Source organism: Scyliorhinus canicula, chromosome 11 (assembly GCF_902713615.1).
Source record: "Scyliorhinus canicula chromosome 11, sScyCan1.1, whole genome shotgun sequence".
In the NCBI taxonomy this organism is placed as follows: Eukaryota; Metazoa; Chordata; class Chondrichthyes; order Carcharhiniformes; family Scyliorhinidae; genus Scyliorhinus; species Scyliorhinus canicula.
Genome location: NC_052156.1, coordinates 30,810,551 through 30,826,876, shown reverse-complemented (window position 1 = coordinate 30,826,876; position 16,326 = coordinate 30,810,551). Strand labels below are relative to the sequence as shown.

Here is a 16,326-nt window from a genome sequence, read left to right as displayed (position 1 = left end):
TGTTGGTGGTGGTGAGATGGTCAGTTGGTTGTGGAGTGGGGGGGGGGGGGGGGGGCGGTGAAGCGGATGGGGGTGCTGTGAGGGCCGCTGGTGAGAAGACAGATCAGCAGATGGCATTTCTTTAGAGGACTACTCCAGACTGAGCTTTACCAGACTGTCATCCAGATGACGGCACAGTCGGCAGACTAAGGCAGGTAATTCCCTGGCAAAATCTGGCAGTTTCCAGCTGTCTTTACTAGCGTCGTTCTGCCACTTGACGTTTCCATTCATAAAAACATGAATGGAAACGTCAAGTGGCTGAACATCTTCCCATCAGAATGCTGTGGTCAAAATCTGAAGAGTAGTATTCCTGATCATATGGGTAGTTTATTCAATACATGGCCGTCTTTTTCCGATACAGAATTCGCAGGTGTTTTACTTGCCGTTTTTATGAATGGAAACGTCAAGTGGCAGAACGACGCCAGTAAAGACAGCTGGAAAGCTGTTCGATTCGCGAACAGCTTTCACAACAGAATCCACTCGGCAGAATCCACAGACAATGATACCATTTGGAAGTTTTAGTTTGGGCATTAATTTCCAAAAAAGTGACTCGCATGATACATGAGATATAGCATAGAATCATGTTTTGGGGACGAAAATTTAGGGGTCGCATGATACGCGAGATCGCATGATACGCGAGTATATACGGTAAAGAGTTTTATTCAGGAGATGTTAAGACTGTAGGCTGCTTTGTTACACAGCCCGCTTGTGAGATGGCATCATGTGATCCATCTCTTAAAGTTCCCCTGTTCCACTTCCAGGTTGCCAGATAGTAAACATCAATACACAACAATTTCCTTTTTTCTTCCAGGTCGGAGGTCAGGAAATTTCAATTCCTACAGCCAAACAATCAAGATCGGAGGCCCCCTCTTACGATGTATGAGTGGAAGGGTTGTTTACCTGCGCACCAGGAACGTAGGTCCCCAACAGGAGATACAGAAACATCAGCTTACAATAGTAAGGAAAATTGGTGAATGTGGGGTGTAAATCAGAAAATTTGAAAGCACTACATTATATGACTTCACTTTTATTTGTTCTTCATATTTATTCATCTGATTTATCTTATTTCATTTTAATATTTCAGCTTTACTTTTGATCTTTTACTTGCTAATTTTTGTGATTATTTTTAAAAATGGTCCTCATTCACACACTTGGATGGAGATTTTCATCCTACTACGCTGCACCAGGATTAAACCCAGGCCTGAGAGATGCAATACCTATTGCAGCTGCTGAAAAGGATTGTGAAGCAGGCACATTGACCAATAAACTATTGGGAAAATTTCAAATGTCATTTCCTACTTATAATGAACGTATTGCTGCTACAATTCACCACTGTATTGTATTGTATTATGTTGATGCCCTTGTGGGCTTCGCCTGTGTCTCCGCCCCCTCGGGGGAGGTATATAGATCTGCAGCCTGTATGCGGCACTCAGTACAGAGCAGTCTCAGGCAGGCACAGTTCTAGCTGATTAAAACCACTGTTCACTTCAACTCTCCGTCTCGTTCGAATTGATGGTCGCATCAGTACTTTGAGAAGGTACATTATAATAATAATCTTTATCAGTGTCACAAGTAGGCTTACATTAACACTGCAATGAAGTAATTGTGAAAATACTGTAAGTAGATAAATGGCAATGGTGTAATAATACTGCTTGGCTGTTTGCCACAGCATGATTGGTAGGCCCACCCTTTGTCATCCCCATTTCAGTGCAAGAACAGGTTGTCATCTCAGTACAGCAGTCTACATTACGGGTTTTATTCTTGTGGGCTTGTCCATTTACTCTGTGCATTTATGAATGCAATTCTACCTGCAGAATCTGCAACCACCGTTATCATGACTAAAGCATCACGCCACAGAGTCCCAGTCCAGCAGATTTGACAGGTTATTGGCAGGTTGTTGTTATCACAGTTGTTGTGTTGTGGCTTTCATCGCTAAAACTGCTGTAACATACCATACCTTGCACACAACAACTTGGGAGTACCACGCTGTGATGTATTTACTGTGTGTGCACACTCCCCACTGACAGTCTATTGCATTTGCAAAATAGACAAGAGCACCTGACGTGATGGTCTCATGGGTCAGACTCCAGCCAAAAAGCAGTCAGCATAATTTGGGGGTTTACCTGGTTTGGCGAGCACTGGCGAAATTGCAAACCTCAACACGTAAAGAGGAGAAGAGAAAAAAATTAAACTTTTGGACGAATTGAAGCTTGAACTTTAAATGTACACTTCCTCTGTAATGAGAGAAGAATGGGTGATAGAGATCATCCCAGTCTCAGTTTTGAAATAAAATGGCCATGATATAGCAAGTTAGGAGATCGTACAATGCACAGATTGTTTCGTCATATAAGTTACAGCAACTGTTTATGCAACTGTAACGAATAATCAGAGTCATGACATTTGCCTTTTTCCAGATTACAATGACTACTTTATTCACTTCTGTATCTTAAATAAGTTTAGGTATTTGATACCTGAGATAATTAACAATTTTCACATTATTCTGATGTGCTTAACAAACGAACAAAGCCTGATTCATTTGTGTTTGTAATGCACCTATAGTAAATTAAGGACTTGTAGCTCACAAATTAACAAACCAAAAGATCTAATGAAATTTCAACGACTGTTGTGGGAAAATTCTGTTTGCCCTATTGGGAAAACTTGGTCAATGATTGTTATTCTTGCTTGTAATTAATTGTGGAAGAAAAGTGCAAGAGGATTACTAGAAAAATTGCCAGCACAATCACGACCTGTCACCGAAAAATCACTGCAGTTCGGAAAGGTTAAACGGCATAACATTTTTGTTTCTCTGCTTTAACTAGTTGAAGAACAGCTGTTCCGTTCAGTAGAAGGACAAGCTGCCTCAGATGAAGAGGATGAAAAATGGACTGAAGATCAGAAGAGTCAGGTGAAGGAAGTGAAGAAACTTCTGACCAGGCTTTGTTGCTGTGGGAATGGGTGAGCAGTCCTTTCAAGCAATTCAACTTTGAGTAACTTAATTTAACATTAGGTATCACATGGCCAACCAGTTTTCAAAATTGAGCTGAAGAGGCTAATCTTTTTACCTCTGATATCTTCCAATCTCACAGATTAGATCATTCCAAATATCCCTAATTCTCTCAGATGGATTCCAGGTAAGGTACACATACCAGCACAATGTAGCTTGTGTTTCTGAAACAGATATTTAATTGAAGGGTAGCTTCATTATTTGATGTCATGGAAACAAAGTAGTAAACAAAGCCGTCTAATGTAAAATCAATGCCAGGCGATTCCAGTACTACAAGGAAAATGAATAGGATATTTTTTCACATTTGGCTGGATGAACATTGTGGGCTGGCTTTTCGAAGAGTTGGGTTGCCTTAGCGGGCCTTTTAAAATGTCAGGCATCTCCAATTCTGGGATTCCTGAAACCTCCAATTTTTATCAGAGCGGTATAAGGGTGCAGGATGGTCCAGGTCACGAGCCCGCACCTTGCATTCTCGACCTGGCTGGCTCCATTATGGGAATAGATGTTTCTTTGTCCTCAACAATTTTCATGGAGCCAGACCAGCTTTTCAAGAATTTGTGGTTCACGGCCCCTCAGCTGTGGCATGAACCATAGATGAGGGAATCTATTGAAAGGTAAAGCTCTTGCCCATGCCCCACCCATGTCAACTTATGCCCATCCATCCAATCCCCCCATGGCCCCTCATACCCTTCATGCGAACCCTCTACCCACCTTCCATGGCTCCTCACAACCCTCAGCAAAGAATGCACAGTGAGGCATGGTTGAGAGTCCAGACATTAATTAATTTGTTGGAACAGATCCACCCAAGGAGAGTACTGCTTGATTGACAGCTCTTTCTCTTGATTTATTTTGTAAATTTCACAATGTTTATTTACACAAGAGAAAGAGGTGTCAAGTTCTTGTACCTTCTGGTAATGATATTTTAAAGGTTTGGATGATTAACACTTTCATAAGGCTGTGGAAAATCAGTTTTCTATTAGAAAGTTATAAATGAATTACCGTTTTAAAGATTTTTCGCTCGTGCCATTGTTACTATAGGTTCATTGGTTCAGCACAGAGTTATACTCGGTGAATGGGAATGGAAGTGCCATAGGTTGGAATGGAGGTATATGGGGCCATTGAGTGGGGAGGGGCCTGAGTTGGCATGGAAGCAATGAAGCGCCATTGCGGGTGGGTGCAGGGGTGTAGGTTTGCATGGGTGTGGCATGGAAAGTGCTGGGGTGGGGGTTAGAGTGCTACTTTTCACTTTAATCAATTTAATTACAAGTGAGATGAATATCAGAGCACTGAGGTAACCTTTTAACCAAGACCCGATTAGCAGATTATATCACATTCTCTAAATATTCAATATTGGAGGATAATCTGATGCGGGAAGACAAGAAATAATATCAACTGCTGGTTTGGCATGCCCTTGCTTATTTAGTTGTGATGATGTGTTGTGCTGCAAATTGCTGAAAGTGCAAATGGATTACATTATAGTTAAGGGGAAAGTGGTCATCTTGGACCATAAAATGAAATCTGAGCACAAAAAAAGAAATGGAGGGGGAAAGAAAGATTGGATTAAGATAAAGAGCAAAAAGGAATCAAGACGGAAATGGTTTCTTTAAATTATTTAGAAGTTTTTACATTTTTAAAAACCGCAAACAGCATTTAAAATCTGAAAGAATGAAACTCCACATCTGTAACAGTTAATTTTCAATTCATTCATTAATTTAGTGAAGTAGTTAGCAAAGATCAATGCTTATGTCATTAGAAAGTGGACTTGGACTGAAATGGACAGAATTTAACTTTTTATGACATCTTTAGTTTGTGGAAAGATGCCATTCTTGTGAAGCTAATGGTGAAACAGCGCACTTCGAAGAGCAACTTTTGAATTCCCGTATTTAAATGTCTCTCAACCAGAAGTTGCCGTAGCATTTACATATAATTAACAGCGACACCATTGACCTCGGCATTAGTTTGACCATAAATTATAACCCATTGTACAATTTCAATTTTAAATTAGCAGGTTTTTTTGAATGCCTCAATTTTGTCTGTCATCATGTGTTGTATTTTCACAGTTGTGATGATAAGACGATTATAAAGCTGCTGTCAGAATTCGGGAAGATAAGGAGTGATGAGAGCAACGGTGCAATTCTTGAACTGGTTGAGAAAGTGGCAAAATTAAAGGAGCAACTGGAATTCAAAGAATATAAAACCCAGCAAATGGAAACAAACATGGATCAGGTAAAAGTCTGAGCAGTGTGATGCATTTCGTTCAGGTCCACGGAAGGTTCATCAGTGACAAAAATTCAAGGGGGTCCTGTCTTCATTATACAACGTCTTTTCAATGTCTGTACTAGCACATATTGCAATGGTGTAAGTCCTGTCAAATGCTTCATTTGCACGCTAAATAGGGACGCCCATAACATGCCGTTGTCACCAATATTTTCAGGTCACCCACTTCCATTTCCACCTTTCAATGAGCACCGAACATTCAGGTCTCCCATTCCTGTCCTGCTAAGTCCTGGGGAGATTCTACTCCAAAGCTGCCAGACTCCAGCACCATTTCCCATTGCTATAAAAGCGCCCCATTCCCCTGTACTGCAAAAAGATCAATGCACTTTGTGCAAGATTATCATGCATTCTTCAGACTACAAAAGGGAGATAGATCATTTGGTTGCATGGTGGACCGAAAACAATTTCTCACTAAATGTTGGAAAGATGAAAGAATTGATCATCGACTTCAGGAAACGTAGTGCGACACATACCCCTGTCTATGTCAATGGCTCTGAAGTGGAGATGGTCGATAGTTTTAAGTTCCTGGGGGTCACCATCACCCCCTGATGTTGGTCCTGTCCTGGTCCACTCATGTTGATGCAACAGTCAAGAAAGCCCAACAATGTCTCTACTTCCCACGGAAGCTAAAGAAATTCGGCATGTCTGCATCGGCTCTCACAAACTTCTACAGATGTGCCACAGAGAGCATCCTATCCGGCTGAATTACAGCTTGGTATGGCAACTGCTTGGCCCAAGATCACAAGAAACTGCAGAGTGTGGTGAACTCAGCCCAATGCATCACACAAGCTTGCCATCCTCCCATTGATTATGTCTACACCTCCTGCTGCCTCAGGAAGGCAGACAGCATTGTCAGAGACCCCTCACACCCAGGCATTGCCCTCTTCCAGACCCTTCCATCAGCCAGAAGATACAGAAGTTTGAAGACCCGAACATCCAGACATAGAAACAGCTTCTTCCCCACAGCTACTAGACTCCTCAACGACTCTCCCTTGGACTGATCTGTTCCCTGTAAGAACACTATTCACAACGTCCTATGCTGCTCTTGTTCGACCCTCATTCCACACTGTTACCAATCATTATTTTTTGATGTACCATTTGTCAATGTAGTCTGTCAATTATTTGTTTGTCTACTATGTACGTACTGTGTACGCTCCCTTGGCAGCAGAAAAATACTTTTCACTGTACTTCGGTACATGTGACAATAAATATCAATCAATCAATCAATCAATTTTATCTTTAAACATGCCAAGAACTAAAAATTAAATATATCATGCCCATTTACAGCTTCATTGATAGTAAGTGAATTCAGTCCCTAAAGCACAAGGTAAAAATTCCATAAGACCAGCAAAAAGAGTGGAATTTGGGAAGTTCTATGACTCAACCCTATAAGTACTGTTGACCTGTACAAACACCCTTATGTTATAAAGCATTAAAGCTCTGCCTCACCAAGAGGAATTCTGTGAGCCATTTACTATGCTATAAGGTATACTATGCTATACTATAAGGGACTGGTTTAGATCAGTGGGCTAGACAGCTCGTTTGTGATGCAGAACAAGACCAGCAGCGCGGGTTCAATTCCCGTACCAGCTTACCCGAACAGGTGCAGAATGTGGCGGCTAGGGGCTTTTCACAGTAACTTCATACTTGTGACAACAAAAGATTTAAATTTAGCACCCCTATTATTTTCCCACTTACTCTTTACAGCTGAAAGGGTCCTTACTGTGTGAACTACAGCAAAAAGTGGATGAGACAGAACTGCTTCAGATGGAGCTGCAGATGTTAGAGACAGAGAGAGTGCGACTGTCACTAATTGAAGAAAAACTGATAGATGTATTACAGCTCCTGCAGCAACTACGTGACCTTGTAAGTGAAGAGTGCTCTGATAACTTTCAGTAATTTAATGCAATGGATGCTGATGATAAGGAAAAGCTCATTTCCAATTGCACATTAGCAGTGATTGATGTTTTTTAATATTTGCTAAACTTCAGGAAAGAGATAGGAGTTTCAGCCTATGTAGAAATAAATGTACGAGAAGGTTATCAAGTGTGACTGCCACCGTATTTGAGAGCTAAAATATAAAGTAAATGCATTTTCGTTTTACAATGTAATCATAAGAGGTTTGCTTATTTTATCTAGAATGTGTCCAGGAGATCATTAGGAAAAATCTTGCTCAGCACTTTGGAGTCCTGCAATAACCCTCAGCATGGTGAGTGAGCAAATTTCTTTCCAGTTCCAACTGGTTGGTACATAGATGCAGCAAGTTCACGAATATGCAGTTAATTTATTGGACAATATGGCCCTAATTTTTGCAATGGCAGAAGCCTCTCCACTGTTGCGAAAATGGCAGAAGAGGCCGAAATATGCGAACCCTGCCCCTTGAACACAGCACCTACAATATTAGCTGGGGCAGGAATGTCCCCAGGTAAAACATTTCCAGCTTTGGGCAGGAGCAGAACATATGAACATGGTTCACGGGGCCCCAACCACATCGCTCACAGACATCCTCCACTCCCTCGAACAGCTGGCTCATCCTTGATTTTGTGAAGTGCGCCCTGTATATTGCCTTCAGTTGTATCAGCCCCAACCTCGCAAACAAGGTTGAAGAATTCGCCCTCCTCAGCAACTCACATCACAGCCCCTCTTCCAGCGCCCCCCCCCAGCTCCTCCTCCCACTTCGCCTTAATCCCCTCCATGAACACCCTAACCTCCTCCAGAATCCTCCCGTAGACCACCGAAACGACCCCCTCTCCAACCCCCCCTGCTGACAGCACTGCCTCCAACAATGAAGAAGCCAGCGCTTTCAGGAAGGTTGGGGAAACCTTTCTTGCGAAGTCACAACTGCATGTACCTAAATCTTTCCCCCTGCACCAACCTATACTTCTCTCCCAACCTGTCTAGGCTCGCGAATCCACCCCCAACCCCCCGCCCCAAGAAACAAATCCTTAATTTCCTTAATTCCCCCTCTTGTCCCATCCCCGAAGCCTTGTGTCCATTCTCCCCAGCTCAAACCTATGGGGCGCGATTCTCCCAAACAGGGAGAAATCGTAAGGCTGGCGTCAAAAACGGGCGGGTTTGACGCCAACCTCCCCCCCGCCCCCCCCCCCGACCGGGAACCGATTCTGGTCCCCGGTCGGGGCTAGCATGCCGCGGCCGTGAACTCCGGCATTAACGAATTTCGTTAAGCCCGCTTGCCAGAGTTTGCGACGGCTGACGCGTCATATGACGTCAGCCGCGCATGCGCGGATTGGAAGACCCCAACCCGCGCATGCGCGGGTGACGTCATCGCGCATCTGCGCGAAACCCGCGCATGCGCGGGCCGGGATGCCCCTCAGCCGTCCCGCAAATTGATACAGCGGGGCGGCGGAAGGACAAAGAGAGCGCTGGAATCGGACCCGCTGCCCGCGATCGGTGGGCACCGATCGCGGGCCCTTGGCACGGCTGTGGTACTGCCGTGCCAATCGGTGCCATGGTTGGCAAGATCCGAACTTTACGTCCGTTTTTACGAACGGCCAGACCAGGTGTGTTTGCCGTTCGTAAAAACGGCCGTAAAGGGCTTGGACTTCGGCCCATCGGCCAGCTGAGAATCGCTGCTCGCCGTAAAAAACCGGCGGCAGCGATTCGTGTCGGGAGTCGGGCGTGGGGGGGGGGAGAATAGCGGGAGGGCGTCAGACTAGCGTGGCCATAAAAATTTACGACCCCCGCTATTCTCCGCACCGTCGTGAGTGTGGAGAATTGCGCCCATGGTTTCCCCTAATCGGCATTCCCCCCCCCCCCCCCCCCCCCCCCCGACCCGTCCCCCAGTCTAAAGTACTGTCTAAACTTCCTCCAAATCTTCGCCCTCCTCAGGCGCTCGCCTCCATCTTTACCCACAGAGCCTCCCCCTCCTTGCTTTTTCCTAAATTAAATTTATACCCCATGAACATCCCAAATCTCTGAAGCACCTCCATTATGCTCCCCACCGAGGTGCTCAGTTCCAAGGTATACACCAGCAGATCATCAGCTTATAGAGACACCCTTTGTTCCATCTCACGCTTTTGCTTTACACAACTCAGGACCTTCTCCTTAACGTAAAATGTATGGAAGCCTATTATAACTGCAATCGGTGGCTCTTTTGCTTTTGACTTGGGCCTGAGCGACCGATGTGGCCTGACCAGCTCATATCGGGAGGTTTCTTCCCCCTCTGTAAAGTTCTCAGTCGACCTCGGGCCCTACACCACCTCAGGCAGGCCCACAGTTCATATGTTTTGCCACCCCGACCTGTTCTCCAGGTCCTCCACCTTGGCTCTGAGCCCTTTGTTTGCCTCCGCCACCCTCCGCAATCCTCACCCATCGAGGTGAACTGGTCACTGTACTGCGACAGAGCCTCCTTCACCCCCTTCAACTTCTCTCCTTGCTCCCATACCTCATTGATGTCTTCAACACTGCATTCCTTCATTGCAGCCATCATCTCTCTATGCAGCACCTCCATATGCTCGGTGAACTGCCTCTCGAATTCTCCGGCCATCACCTTGGTCAAAGTTTCCACGGTGAGGGGAATGGCCCCACCCAGTGATCCAGCCTCCACCATCTTTCCTCCTGCCAGGCTCACCCATTCACTCAATGGCAGACCTTCGCGCGTCCCCTTCTTTCCAGTGACTTTCTTCTGGGTTTTCAACATCTCCCAGCTTCCTTATACCTTCTTGCACCAGCTCGTTCAAAAATTGCCCCTGAAACCATGCATTAAAATCCAAAAACCACTCGAGCAGAGGCCACCCAACGTGCAAATTCCACCTACATGCCTTCACCGGAGGTCTCCCCCCCACCCCCACCCCACCCCACCCCTCTCCACACTTTATGAAGCATCCCACCTCCCATTCAATCTCCAGCGGGCTGGTAAAATCCAGAGAGCTTCTGTGCTCTGGAATGCACTGCCTGAAAGGATGATGGAAGTAGATTCAATAGAAACATTCAAAATATGTTTAAATAAATACTTGAAAGGGAAAAAAAGAAAGAGCAGGGAAAATAAATTAATTGGACAACCCCACCAAAGAGCCAGCACAGGTAAGAAAGGTGTGCTGTCTCATTCTATGATTCTATGGTGTAGTTAATCTGCCAGTACAACAGTAAAAGGGGCTCCTTTTCTGCAGCACATCAATGGATGATTAATGGATGTTATGTCTTGCATTCCAGGATTGCTTCAAGTATATAAACAGCCATAGAAATATTCAGCCAGACAGGATGTTATGTAATCACATTTTTAAAAAAGTATTCAAGTTAACATAAAACAGATTTTGCTGATATTGTCATTTATGGTTTGGCATAGATGTGGTTTGACAGCATTTCAACTCTTTGTTCCCTATTCCTGGTTCGCCCTGTTCATTTGACAAGCAATGAAGTATTAAAAGCAACCGTGATATGTTATTATCTTCTTTAAACTCTCTTCTAATACCTTTCACTGTGTTTTTGTTTGGCACTGTATTTGCCCCATTTGCATCCTGTTAAGTCGTTGCAATCCATGCACCACTCCCAACACTTGAGACAGAGTCCACTTCTCAGTTTTTGCCAATATTGCTCTTGAATACGTCACTAAGAAGTGTTCCAAATTGACATATTGCAGATACAAACTCAACAGACTCGTCCTGCATTTTCCTTCACTTGACTTTTTCATTTTGTTTGGTCATTTTATTCTTTATTATCTTTTGTATCGAGTTGTATATTTTAATGTAATTTTTTGCCAAGCAGTGCTATATCCTAGATCCAGATGCGATATCCAGCATTTAAAGCTCAATAGAAAATAGCTCCTGGTCTATGGAAGGGGGCAGAGAGTTGTCCAAAAGGAAAAGGGTTTGGGGAAGAGAAAATATTAGAACAGCCAAAATAACAAAGAGCCCCGAGTCAGTAAACAAACAAACAGGAAGCAGTTTATTAAATTATACTCTTTCTGAAGCAAAATAAGAGCATTAGTAATGAACAGATGCAGTATAACATTGACCTTTACCAATAGCTCCGAGCCGTCAGCATATTCTCGCAATGATGTCAGCTTGACCTCAGGAGCTTGTATTTTTAAATTCCACTGCAAAAATTGAGTTTATAATTGGATTGGATTGGATTGGATTTGTTTATTGTCACGTGTACCGAGGTACAATGAAAAGTATTTTTCTGCAAGCAGCTCAACAGATCATTCAGTACATGGAGGAAAAGGGAATTAAACAAAATTCAAGAAAATACATGAGAATACATAATAGGGCAACACAAGATATACAATGTAACTACATAAGCATTGGCATCGGTTGAAGCATACAGGGTGTAGTGTTTTTTTTTATAAATTTAGATTACCCAATTATTTTTTCCAATTAAGGGGCAATTTAGCATGGCCAATCCACCTACTCTGCACATTTTTGGGTTGTGGGGGCGAAACCCACGCAGACACGGGGAGAATGTGCAAACTCCACACGGACAGTGACCCAGAGCCGGGATCGAACCTGGGACCTCAGCGCCGTGAGGCGGTTGTGCTAACCACTAGGCCACCGTGCTGCCCCAGGGTGTAGTGTTAATGAGGTCAGTCAATAAGAGGGTCATTTAGGAGTCTGGTGACAGTAGGGAAGAAGCTGTTTTTGAGTCTGTTCGTGCGTGTTCTCAGACTTCTGTATCTCCTGCCCGATGGAAGAAGTTGGAAAAGTGAGTAAGCCGGGTGGGAGGGATCCTTGATTATGCTGCCTGCTTTCCCCCGGCAGCGGGAAGTGTAGCTGGAGTCCATGGATGGGAGGCAGGTTCGTGTGATGGACTGGGCGGTATTCACGACTCTCTGAAGTTCCTTGCGGTCCTGGGCCGAGCAGTTACCATACCAGGCTGTGATGCAGCCCGATAGAATGCTTTCTATAGTGCATCTGTAAAAGTTGGTAAGGGTTAATGTGGACATGCCGAATTTCCTTAGTTTCCTGAGGAAGTATAGGCGCTGTTGTGCTTTCTTGGTGATAGAAAATAATCTAGACTAGTGCCACAGTACAGAAAGAATCCTGCATTGTTAGAAGGAGCCACCTTTCAAATGAGATGTTAAGCCAATGTCCAATCTATCCTGATGGTTTAGCTGGGTATTAAAGATCCCGCAGCATTCTTTAATGAAATGCAAGAAACATTCTGTGGTCTGATCAGCAGATAGATTAGGATAAGAACAACTCACATTTACAGCGTCCTTGATGCAGAAAGTAATATGCCAACTCATTCAAAGGATCAAAGGAAGCACATATTAAGAAAAATGATAAAACTTTCAGTCAAAGAAATGAGTTTCAAGAGGGTCTTCGAAGAATAGAAGGAGGAGCCAAAAGGACGGAGTTTAGGGAAGAAATTCCAGAGCAGCTGAAAGAAACAGTTGATGAAAGTGAGCGGATTCAATGGCCTAATGGCCTACTTCTTCTCCTACATCATATGGTCTAAAGAGGTGTGGCAGGGAGGGGAGGAGGTGGTGTCTGCACAAGAGGTTGGAGGCTGAGAATTGAGGAGTGGTGTACAACTGAAGAAACCAATAGTGGTGGGAAGCTGGCCATGGAGATGGATGGACAGAGGTTTGAGAGAACGGGGAGGGGGCAGTGAATTTTGAGCCAAGTGGACAAGGGGACGAGATGTGAAGATTGACATAGATGATTAATTGATCATTCATACCAATGTTATTTATAGGATTATGCTGTACATAACATTTCTGTTGGATATACCCACATAATTACCCGTTACACTCAAAATAATTCATGTAATTGAATGCAGATGCATTATGATATATAGAAGGGCTGGTTTTAAACCAGAACTTTGGATTGGAATCTTAATTCTCCATAAAATTGGCTGTTGGGCTTCTTCCACACCATGAAATTATAATTTTGGTTTTGGTTATGTCACCATGTCTGATCACATCTTTCACCATCTTGCCAAACATTGTGGGTCAGTTAGAAAGAACTTTAATTGCGATTATGAAGATGCGTAAAGGAGTGGTCAATTTGACCCTCCTCGTGCAAAGGAAATGAGCTCATGGGTGGGAAAGTACGAGATGCGGTGACAGGAATGGAAGCTGCTTTAACAAAGAAACATTTTAACAATTGGTTCTTTCTTACAGGAAAGGCTCACATCCTGGAGGTATTGAATGCCTTGTATCATGAGCTTGCTGCCTGTGAGCTGCTATCTGGGAAGCCTTCGGAAAAGGCTCGGAGTCACCAGTCCCTGGTGAATCCACTGATTATCTCATGCTGAGGACCTGAAAACTGTGTTTTCCTATTTGTCTCATAAAGCACGTCAAAAACTGTCCTGTATACCTACAACTCCTGTACTCTGAGCAAGTTCTTGAAAATCTCATATGGCACGTTACTTAACACAATGTTAAACCTGTCAACTAAAATGATTTGCTTTCGTAGACAAAGACATAACAGTGTGGTTTTAGTTCCTAATTATTCATCACTTATTTGAGGAAGCAAGTATTATAGTTTTGTCCGCTAAAGCATGGACAACAAATGCAGCTGGCTCAAAAGAAATAGTTTAGTCTTCCAAGCAATATTAAGTGAACCGTAAAAGTATTAAATATCGGGAGGCCCTCCAAATGTCGGCAAGATTTTATAAGAAAACATACCACATTAGCTCATGCAGCATTCTGTTTGAGAAGAAATATGAAATGAAATGCATATCTTGTTCACAAACAGAGACACAACAAAGTTGTGTAAAAATGTCAAAAACATTGACAGATTTAAACCCATGCCCAGTACCCCAAGTGTACTATATATTTACCAATTTGGGCCAAGTGACGTACATACGAAGGGTAGAAAAATAGTTCAGATTAATGGAATGCAATGTTGCAGCCATAATCCATGTACATGACGGCAGTAAAACCTGGCTGGTGAAGTTTTTTTCAATATCAGTGTGAGCTCTGATCGTTCAATTGATATTACTTCAACAATGTAAATATGTATTTATTCCTATGCCATATTATGCAAGGAAATTATTAAAGGGTGGCATAGCTCTAATATAGTATCATTACAACTTATTCAGATGTTTGCAAGTAGCTAAGACTAACATTCGCATTTTGCAAGTGGAATTAAGCAAATCCAGAGCCATGAACGAAATTTGATTCCAACAGATATTTTCATTGGTCGGGTGACATTAGCAATCCTCGTCAAATATGAGCATTGTCAGTATTTTTTAAAATCTCTTTTTGGGTTAATTGCTTTTTTAAAACAATTGGCATAACATCAAGCCTGCTCCTGACACTTTCCCTGCTTGCTGGGGATCCATCAAATATAAAGGGAAGGGAGCTTTGTGATGGATGGTGTGAATAACCCAGCATCAGGCACAACCACAACTTCCGGCTCCAAACAGTGCACATAATGGGCAGCTTGCCCACACAGTGTTATTTTGGCAACAAACAGTGACTGTGACTGGCTCCAGAGTGACTGCTTGGTTCCATCTGAAACTAAAGCTTATGGTGCTTGGCTCCACTTGTGGTTTAAATCCCCAAACTGAGCAGTGAATGATCCATCAGATTGCTTAAGAAGACGTGCTCAGACATCCATAAACCATTTATAAAGAAAATTAACTAACAATTAGTTGGCTTGTCTCGAACTTGGGCCAGTGTGTCTCACTATTTTCGTTCAGAAGTTTTGTCGAAGGCCGTTATAAAAAAAGATTGTACTGACAGAGAGGAAGGGCTCTGTCTGAAATACAAGGTCCCCAATTGAAAGCATTGGACAAGACTTGGGAATGTTGAAGTGGGAAGTTTGTATGTGCAAAGTGGCAGTTTCTTTGTGTGCAGCACCAATCAAACCTCAAGATACATTTCCAAAATAAAGTCTGTTTCATATTTTTATATCGGAGAAGGCAGAACTGCTTTATCTGCCTTGCACTTTGAGAGTGAGGCGAGCATATAATGCCTTATTTTATAAATGTCTGACTTTTAAAAATGAAAGTAAGACCTTTTTTTTAACCTGTCATATTAGATTATTGTTATAATGATTACCGGGGGTTGTGGCAGGATGAAAACCATGTTAATCCTCCATCGGAAACATAGAACTGGTAACAACGCAAATGGTAAATATGTTAAATCTGACCAATGTCACTGTCACAAGAACAGAATAAACGGATTTATTTTGTACGGATTCAATTCAGGCAATTTCATGAAAGACACTGCAATCCATCATTGTGACTGCACTCAATAATTTGACTGTCAAAATTCAACATGCTGTCAGTGGCATTACAAACAGCTAAATTTTGGATATGAAAATAAATACCAACTTTTCCAAATATGAGTAGTCAGTGTTTTGTGTCTAATTTTTGGGTTGTTCGGGTTTTTTTTGTTTTCTAATTCCCTCTCCTGTGCTTTCTTACTTTCACATATTTTATGACATCCTCTCTGTTGTTTCCTCTGCACTCTGCAGGAAGAAAGGTGCTAAAACTTGTATAATAAGTAGAATATGTACTCTGTTGATGTAAATGGGTGCACTGACGGACAACTTCATGGACCAATGCCTTGTGTCCCAAGCAGCGCCGGCCCTAGGGTTGCTGGCGCCCCGGGCAAGCTGAACTTCGGCGCCCTTGGGGGGGGGCGGGGCCGAGGGGCGGGAGGGGCGGGGCCGAGGGGGAGGACCCGAGGGGGGGGTAAACCCGAGGGGGCGGACCAGAGGGGCGGCGGGGGGCGGACCAGAGGGGCGGGGGGGCGGACCAGAGGGGCGGGGGGCGGACCAGAGGGGCGGGGGGGGCGGACCCGAGGGGGCGGACCCGAGGGGCGGGGGGGGCGGACCCGAGGGGCGGGGGGGGGCGGACCCGAGGGGCGGGGGGGCGGACCCGAGGGGGGGGCGGGGGGGCGGACCCGCGGGGGGGGGCGGACCCGTGGGGGGGGCGGGGGGCGGACCCAAGGGGGGGGCGGGGGGGCGGACCCGAGGGGGGGAGGGGGGGCGGACCCGAGGGGAGGGCGGACCCGAGGGGAGGGCGGACCCGAGGGGGGGGCGGACCCGAGGGGGGGGGCGGGGGGAGCGGACCGAGCGGGGCGGACCGGG

At 44.4% G+C, this 16,326-nt stretch overlaps 1 protein-coding gene across 1 annotated transcript; it reads left to right on the top strand.

The window, feature by feature from the left end:
• The first annotated feature begins 770 nt into the window (after positions 1 to 770).
• efcc1 (EF-hand and coiled-coil domain containing 1) lies at positions 771 to 15,574 on the top strand. The gene is made up of 6 exons (XM_038812704.1): positions 771 to 996; positions 2,859 to 2,994; positions 5,104 to 5,269; positions 7,028 to 7,186; positions 7,460 to 7,529; positions 13,404 to 15,574. Exons 1-6 carry the CDS (start codon positions 915 to 917, stop codon positions 13,535 to 13,537), a joined length of 747 nt encoding a protein of 248 aa, XP_038668632.1. The 5' UTR covers positions 771 to 914; the 3' UTR covers positions 13,538 to 15,574.
• Positions 15,575 to 16,326: the final 752 nt, after the last annotated feature.

What these genes read in the sequence shown, in the direction of transcription:
- efcc1 (XM_038812704.1), top strand. Translation starts at nt 915, where the DNA reads ATGTATGAGTGGAAGGGTTGTTTACCTGCGCACCAGGAACGTAGGTCC. An exon ending in AGAAACATCAGCTTACAATA is followed by an intron (nt 997 to 2,858) that starts GTAAGGAAAATT and finishes TGCTTTAACTAG; the next exon opens with TTGAAGAACAGCTGTTCCGT. An exon ending in CTTTGTTGCTGTGGGAATGG is followed by an intron (nt 2,995 to 5,103) that starts GTGAGCAGTCCT and finishes GTATTTTCACAG; the next exon opens with TTGTGATGATAAGACGATTA.